At 29.9% G+C, this 7998-nt stretch overlaps 2 protein-coding genes across 2 annotated transcripts in view; one reads left to right on the top strand and one right to left on the bottom strand.

Annotated features, from left to right (window-relative positions):
* LOC108694504 (solute carrier family 25 member 51) overlaps nucleotides 1–477 on the bottom strand; it is a 2133-nt gene extending 1656 nt beyond the window's left edge. The window contains exon 1 of the mRNA XM_018204061.1: nucleotides 220–477. The gene's annotated coding sequence lies outside the window, so the exon portion shown is untranslated. The remainder of the gene's footprint in view (nucleotides 1–219) is intronic.
* A 1059-nt stretch (nucleotides 478–1536) lies between these two features.
* LOC108694261 (very long-chain specific acyl-CoA dehydrogenase, mitochondrial) lies at nucleotides 1537–7843 on the top strand. Its single transcript, XM_018203636.1, has 8 exons — nucleotides 1537–1821; nucleotides 4430–4634; nucleotides 4710–4928; nucleotides 5265–5693; nucleotides 5912–6175; nucleotides 6423–6779; nucleotides 6857–7069; nucleotides 7353–7843. Exons 1-8 carry the CDS (start codon nucleotides 1733–1735, stop codon nucleotides 7488–7490), a joined length of 1914 nt encoding a protein of 637 aa, XP_018059125.1. The 5' UTR covers nucleotides 1537–1732; the 3' UTR covers nucleotides 7491–7843.
* Nucleotides 7844–7998: the final 155 nt, after the last annotated feature.

Below are 7998 nucleotides of genomic sequence, written 5' to 3'. Positions count from 1 at the left end.
TCCATATTTATATACATTACAAATACATATTATACATATAATTTATTATTTACATATATTACTTTTACATTAGGGCAATTTTAACGTACATAAATTTATGTCTCTATACAAATATACCAATTCTCATATTTTTGTCTGATCAATAATAAGGTATTATGTATTCGGATAATACAAAAGGACATAACAGTATAAATCTTTGATTATATTATATAATCTAACCTAATCGTATCACACGTGTTCATATATTTTTATCTTCTAATTATTTTCTTCTAATTTATGTTTCGTTTACTTTTCACCATTCAACCCATAATTATGAGATATTTAAATCGTTCGGAGGTGCCGTTTCAACCATGCCTGAGATTATTCACAGCTCCTTACATCATGATCTTATCATCACTAAATTTTTAAACTCCTATCTGATAGATTGATATCACTTCATATCACCTGATATCTATTTCATCAATCACAGCTGATCAATGTTCGTCCATAGATCTACTCGATATACTCAAGAGTGGTATACTCTATAAAGTGTAGGAACTCCATTTATTTCTTTATACTTGCTGTATATACGATCCAAAAAAATAGTGTTCCTATTATATAATATTTTTTGTACCTAATAATAATAATTAATGTATCTAATAAACAATGTAATCACATGTTTACAATAAATGTAATAATAAATGTAATAATAATTTATAATAAATATAATAATAATAATAATACAAAAAGTATATATAAGAATTAAATTTTTATAAGATGTTATATAATTAGCGTTCATAATTCCAGACCTGCTTTAATAAAGTGGATCCTATTCCTAAAGTCGTCTGTATTATCGACTAAACTATATAATTTTTGTATAACAATTACTTTTTTTTTCCCTTTTACCGATTCGAAAATCTTTTTCTAGGATTAAAATATACGCATTAATACATGTCTGTGGAGTCTACTGAGAACGCCAAGAAATTGAGATCTTTACCATTTCTTAGTCCAATATAATGCTCCAGCGTTGTCACATCTTAGGTTATTTTATAGTTCCGACTCACTCCAATGCATTCATTAAAGTAACTAGAAATTATGACAGGAGCATGTTGGAGCATGTTAGAGTACGCGACGCGAACAAACCTCTTAACAACATTTATGGTCAACGCGATGTTACAAATGGTTTGAAGCGTTTTTTAATTGGTCAGTTAGTAAAATTCTTTCTTTTAATTGGTCCATCAGACTTCTCAAAGTATTTGTAGCGAGACTTTGACTACAGCCTATGTCTATTGTTGGAAGGCACTTTTTTAATATTCAGTTATGAAACTGGCCAATCACAATCACTCTATTCTTCAGAGGAATAGCTGATTGGCTAATTTCATATGGGTGTTACTAACCTGCCGCAAAAACGAGTCATTGAATGAGTTCAAGACGGTAAAGCGGCTAGGCATGCTTACCGAGCGATTGAATATGATTGGTTGGATCTATAAGTAACAACCAATTATACTAATTATACTAACCTGCTCGGCAAGCAGACTAGCCATTTTGTCAGCTTGAACGAGTTGAACGCGTCCATTAGAAGAGCATACATCATTAATCCAATCCAATCTTTCCTTGCGCAAGGAAACTCTTTCCATTATGATTTAGTCGCTTAACAAACGGCGGAGTTAGTGTTTCTAAGTAGTTTATACGTAATAGTTTATAGCAATAATTGTTTTTATTAGCGCAAATATTCGTTCGGTGATACGTTACAATGCTTCGCATCGCTAAGATTTTTTCATCAACTACCCAAAATATCAATAAGGCCATTGAGGCATCCTTGGGATTTAACATCACGTCCAGGTGAAATGTTTGTCATTCATTTAATTCGAACAACCTGTTGCCAAACTTGTTGGAGCAAACTTCCAATTAGGAAATCTTATCATATCATATTCATCTTCTGACTGAATACATTTAAATTGCTAATAAAATTTTATTCGCATGCAACGCAATATGTTTGTTATGTTGAATAAATAAAAACTCGTTTTTTAACTTAATCGAATCACAATTTACAAAATTTGCATGATGTGCGTGATATTTAGCTTCGATCACGAATGATTGATAAAAAATTAATTTATATGTACAATCAATTTGTAATTCCATGTTGATATTTTTAGTTTTAAACATCTGACTTTACATGGACTTTGGACTGTGCTCTGTAAATATATGTTAGTCAAGCATATACTCATAGTATTGCATACATAAACGTTATTACGTTCTGTATGATATCTATAATTCTATAGATATCAACAGTTTAAGTAACAGTTATTTAAATACTTGTCCTATTCATCGGGTCCTAAGTTCACAAATTCTAAATGTCTAAAAGTGGGAGATTGAAATGTATGCTCATTCTAGCTAGTCTATTATACACTGGAAAAAGAATTTGATTGCATTAATTGGAATCCTGATTGAAAATGGACAAATTAGAACTTTCTGGTTGAATCTATTATAATTTTAATTGAAATTATCAGAATTTTGATTGATGTGATCAGAATTTTCTGGTTCGTCATTTTCAATCTGAAACTTTAATTAATTTATAATAGAATCGAATTTTGTATTTAAATTGTCTTAAGTTTAATTTTAAGATGAAGATGTAAAGAATCCGTATTAGAATCCATATTAAAATCTTACAGTCAAAGAGTAAAAAGAAGAAAATTTAGCAGAATTAGACCTTAGTCGACCCTAACTAAAAATAATATAACATCAATATTTTGTATTTAAAAATATAAATGTAATATAATACATGATGTTATATAATAGTTATGTTATATAATTATATTGTTGATGAGTAATGAAATTACAATATCGATGACCTTTAGTTAGTGTGAGAGACTGAGAACAAATACCGACTTAAGACTCCTTTGCACAGTAAAAGAAATTTTAAATTAAACAAGAAGTAAAAGAATCAATTCAATATATGTGTAACATCACAGTATAAGTATATATTATTTATAAATGGAAAATATAATTGGAAGGTGACGCGGATGAGATTATATTTATTTATAAGATGACTCGATATATAAACGATACAATGATATTCTAATAACATTATAATTACAAAATTCTTGATGTAAAAAAAAAAACGATTTTTTTTCTAAATTTTAAGGTGCTAAAGTCAAATCTGCTATCAGAAAAATTCAAATTTTAAGATTACTTTATATCATGTTAATTGTTAGCATTTTTTTTTAAATAATTTAAATGCAACAAGCGAGTAAGGTGAATATTTTCATTAGGATTTAATGATAATCAAAGATATTGGAACGAAAACATGTTAAGTAACTATTATTAGATTATAATATAATATATGATTCTAATATGTGAAATTGATTCAAAGTCATAAAAAACAAAAATTAAATTCAACTCTTTGCTCTCTAATTTCAATAAAATTTTATTGTATGTATGTATATTTGGGGGGGAGGCGAAATGTCTTATTATGTCTTAAAAATTAGATCTGATGGAAATATTTCAATAATAAATTTGCTTAAGGTTGAAAATTACTCCAAAAACAAAAAGAAACAAAAATATTTTCATATGCTCTTGCTTTACAAAATCTTGCATAAAATCTTGTAAATTAATGTAATATGTACTACGTAGTGATTAACTATATCTTGACTATTATATGTTTGTTATCAAATAATTTATTTTAATTTTAATAATATTAATACAACTAAGTAATGCTTCTAAAGTAAATCAATCATAAGGTTGTTGTTTATTCATAACAAAATAATAAAGTCTAGACGTTTTAATTATTATTAGGTCATCTTCAATAGTGTTTGAATATAACCTTGGTGAAAATTTTTCTCAGAATTTTTCATATAATTTTTCAGAATTTCTATATAATTTTTCAGATTTTCTATATAATTTCATAACTTTCTCACATTTTTTATACGAATTGGAATATTTCTTAGAAAATCTTTTCTCAGAATTTTTCATATATATTAATTATAAAATATCGTAAGATTTCCAAGATTTTTTATAAATATGATTCTTGATGAAATATTATAAAATCTAAAAAATTTTAAAATATTTTTTAAAAATAATGGATTGAGAAATTTCAGAATATTTCAGAATTCACTTGTATGAAAAATTCTGAGAGATGTAAACTTTCCGAATTTTTCTGAGTATTTCTGAAAAAAAATATTCCAATTTGTAATAAAAATTATGAGAAAAATTTTTGCCAGGAAATGTTTAAATAAATTCGTCATTAAATTTCTCTTATTGTTCTCCTGTTCATTATAAATAATTGTCTTAAGACATTCAAAAGCATTTACAATTAAAATAGTTAGACAATATAAACAATATAAAATATAATTGAAAATATAAATTGAAAATGTAATCATTTAAAATTTCGCTCGTTTATCACTCGCCTATTTTTATTTTAATTATGGACATTGATGATTACTGAACGCAGATGTTTGGCTACCCAAGCGGCAGTGAACGTTAAGGAAGACAAACCACGAGAAAATGCCGTCACGAAGGAGTCTCAATCTTTTACCATGAATCTCTTCCGTGGCCAATTGCAGTTGAATCAAGTATGCCCATTCCCTGAACCCATGACTCAGGATCAAACTGAAACATTAAAAATGCTGATTGATCCCGTGGAAAAGTTCTATGAGGTAACTACCTTAAAGAGTACAATAATCGAAATACAAGACTAACTTTTATTAAACATACTTTTTTTTCTCTTTCAGGAAGTAAATGATCCGGTTAAAAATGATCAGAACGCGTACGTGGATGAGAAAACGACAGCTGCTCTCTGGGATATGGGAGCATTTTCTTTGCAAGTTCCCACGGAATTTGGCGGATTAGGATTAACGAATACCCAGTACACGCGAATCGTTGAGATATGCGGTTATCACGATTTGGGCATTGGTATCACACTAGGTGCGCATCAGAGTATTGGATTTAAGGTAAAACTTCTCACGACTTTACTTTTTTACTCGTTTTTGATGGTTCTTCCAATAATATTGATATTCATATGATAATTATTATATCTTTTAACATTTTAATTGATTTGTTAATATTCCAATGAATCATATAAGTTTATTCTAATTTTTAAATTTCAACGATTTCGTTATGATTATGAGTGAAGATAATTAAGTATGCTGAAATGTCTCATCATATCATTATTGTTTTTGAATAAATTTAACATTTCATTTCTTTATCTTTTATGCTCGTTCATCGATCTTGATTTTATTTTACTTGCTTAATATATATGAAGTAAATCTTATTTTGTTGTTTTTCAGGGTATACTTTTGTACGGTACACCGGAACAGAAAGCTAAATACCTGCCTCAAGTAAGCAATGGCAAATTCGCCGCTTTCTGTTTGACGGAACCGACTTCCGGTTCCGATGCCAATTCAATACGTTCGCGTGCTATTAAATCCGCGGATGGATCGCACTATGTTCTCAACGGCAGCAAAATATGGATTTCGAATGGCGGCATTGCCGAAATCATGACTGTGTTCGCTCAAACACCTATCACAGATCCGAAAACGGGCGAAACGAAAGATAAAATAACTGCTTTCGTTGTGGAGAGAGGATTTGGTGGTGTCACCAATGGACCGCCTGAGAAAAAAATGGGTATCAAGTGTAGCAACACGGCTGCGCTCTTCTTCGAGGACGTTAAAATCCCAGCAGAGAATGTTCTCGGCAAGGAGGGTGAAGGTTTTAAGGTATAAAATTTCATAAAAACTTTCGTTCTCGTCTTTGAGTATCATAAACATCGTTAAGTAAATTAACAAATGTGTTTAATACAAAATCTACTTGTATCTAATACATAACGCAAATACAATATATTATATTTAATAAAAATTTCTTTTGCATGAAATTTCGCGAATTATTTACTTGAATGTTTCTACTCGAATTATATATTCATTTTATTTGATTTTAGGTCGCCATGAACATCCTAAACAATGGGAGGTTCGGTATGGCTGCTTGTCTATCTGGTACCATGCGTTATTGCATCAACAAAGCCGTGAATCATGCAACACAACGCCTGCAATTCGGTCGCACATTGGATAATTATGGCACAATACAAGAAAAATTGGGACGCATGTCTATACTACATTACGTCACTCAGTCCCTCGCGTATATGATTTCTGGTAACATGGATTGCGGAAGCCAAGACTATCATCTAGAAGCCGCTATTTCGAAAGTAATTCTGTTCGAATAATTTGCTTATGTAACATTCTGATACATTTTTATAGATAAGTATACAGACTTGATATTTTAATGGATCTGGATATAGAGATAATCCGAAACACACAACTTCTGTATAGAAAATACTCATGGAAGCCTCAAAAACATTATCGAGACAATACAAACATCTTCGATAAAAATATTAATAGAGAAAATATAATTATTAATTTATATATTAAAGTTACATTTTTTTTCCATTGTAGTGTTTCGGATCTGATTCCGCGTGGTGGGTGTGCAATGAAGCTATTCAGATCTTAGGAGGAATGGGTTTCATGTACGAAACCGGTCTAGAACGTGTAATGCGCGACTTGCGTATATTCCCAATCTTCGAAGGGACAAATGATATTTTGCGTTTGTTCGTGGCGCTTACTGGTATCCAATACGCCGGAAGCCATTTGAAGGAGCTACAGAAGGCTTTCAAGAATCCTTCCGCGAATTTAGGATTGATTGTCGAGGAAGCCACTAAACGTGCGACTAGAGCAATCGGTTTGAAATCGCCGCCTACATTCGGGAATTTGATACATCCAAAATTGGCGGAAAGCGCCGCGCTTTGCTCGAGGGTGAGAATAATAATTCGAACGTATAAGCTGGGATTCTAATACAAACGAATTTGCATTTTGAAAAATTATAATTGCAGAGCGTGGAAAATTTTGGTCAAGTTATAGAGTCTTCTCTTATCAAATATGGACGAGGCATTATAGACGAACAATTTATCCTCAATAGGATCGCGCAAGCCGCTTTTGATACATATACAATGGCGGTTGTTCTAAGCAGGGCGACTATGTCGTTGAACAAGAATCTGCCTAGTGCAGAACATGAGTTATTAATGGCACAAACTTGGTGCATGGAGGTATGGATATATTTGTGTCATTCTTTATTAAAATCTTAGTAAGATCAACAAGTACTCACTATAATCATTTATAATTTCTTAAATTAATGAATAAATACAGGTAAGTATATCTGTATCTAAATTGATCTATCATAAAAAATATATTTTTGATCAAGAATAATTAACTTATTTTCTAAGATATTGTGTTATAAATATTATTTGATCCTGCTAGCTATAATGTGAATATACAATTTATTTTCCAATTTCTAAACGTAGTTACTTAATGCGTTATTTATTGTTACAGGCATCAAACCGTGCTACAAATAATCTACAGCAAATCAGTTCCGCCAAACAATTAGATATCTTTAGTAACCTAAGTAAAATTTCGAAAAATGTATGCGACGTCGGTGGGTGCGTACAATTAAATCCAATGGGCTTTTAAGACTCGGTCTATATATTTTATGGGACATAATTTGTGAAGTCTTAAATTTATCTGAGTTTTATCACGTTAGAGATATCGAATTATTTACACTACAGGAGAAAAAGAAGAGAATTCTTATATCTAATTTATAGAAAAACATATCAAGTGGAGAAAAAAAAAAACAGAATTCTTATAATATTTCAATTTATAATTTATAGAAAAACGTATAAATAATAGTACAAATACAAAGCAACTTTATAATCAACTGTATGTTTTTTCCGCGAAAATGCGTACGAAATAAGCAATTAACAATGTAAAAATTAAACTTAGTAAGGTGTAAAGCATAAGTATTTAAAAGTATATATAGAAAATTATGTATTTTTAATATCTCTTTATATCTCTTTACACGGAACGACGATTCCAGATGTATAGTTATACAAATAATGTGATCTATTTGAAGTTATTTTTTCTTAGATGCTGTTTATTCATTTTATATATCCATCAGTTTCGTTAAAATAATAAAAATAAT

The sequence above is a fragment of the Atta colombica genome, unplaced genomic scaffold (genome assembly GCF_001594045.1).
Source record: "Atta colombica isolate Treedump-2 unplaced genomic scaffold, Acol1.0 scaffold12, whole genome shotgun sequence".
NCBI classification, from domain to species: Eukaryota; Metazoa; Arthropoda; class Insecta; order Hymenoptera; family Formicidae; genus Atta; species Atta colombica.
This window is presented reverse-complemented; position numbering and strand designations above follow the sequence as displayed.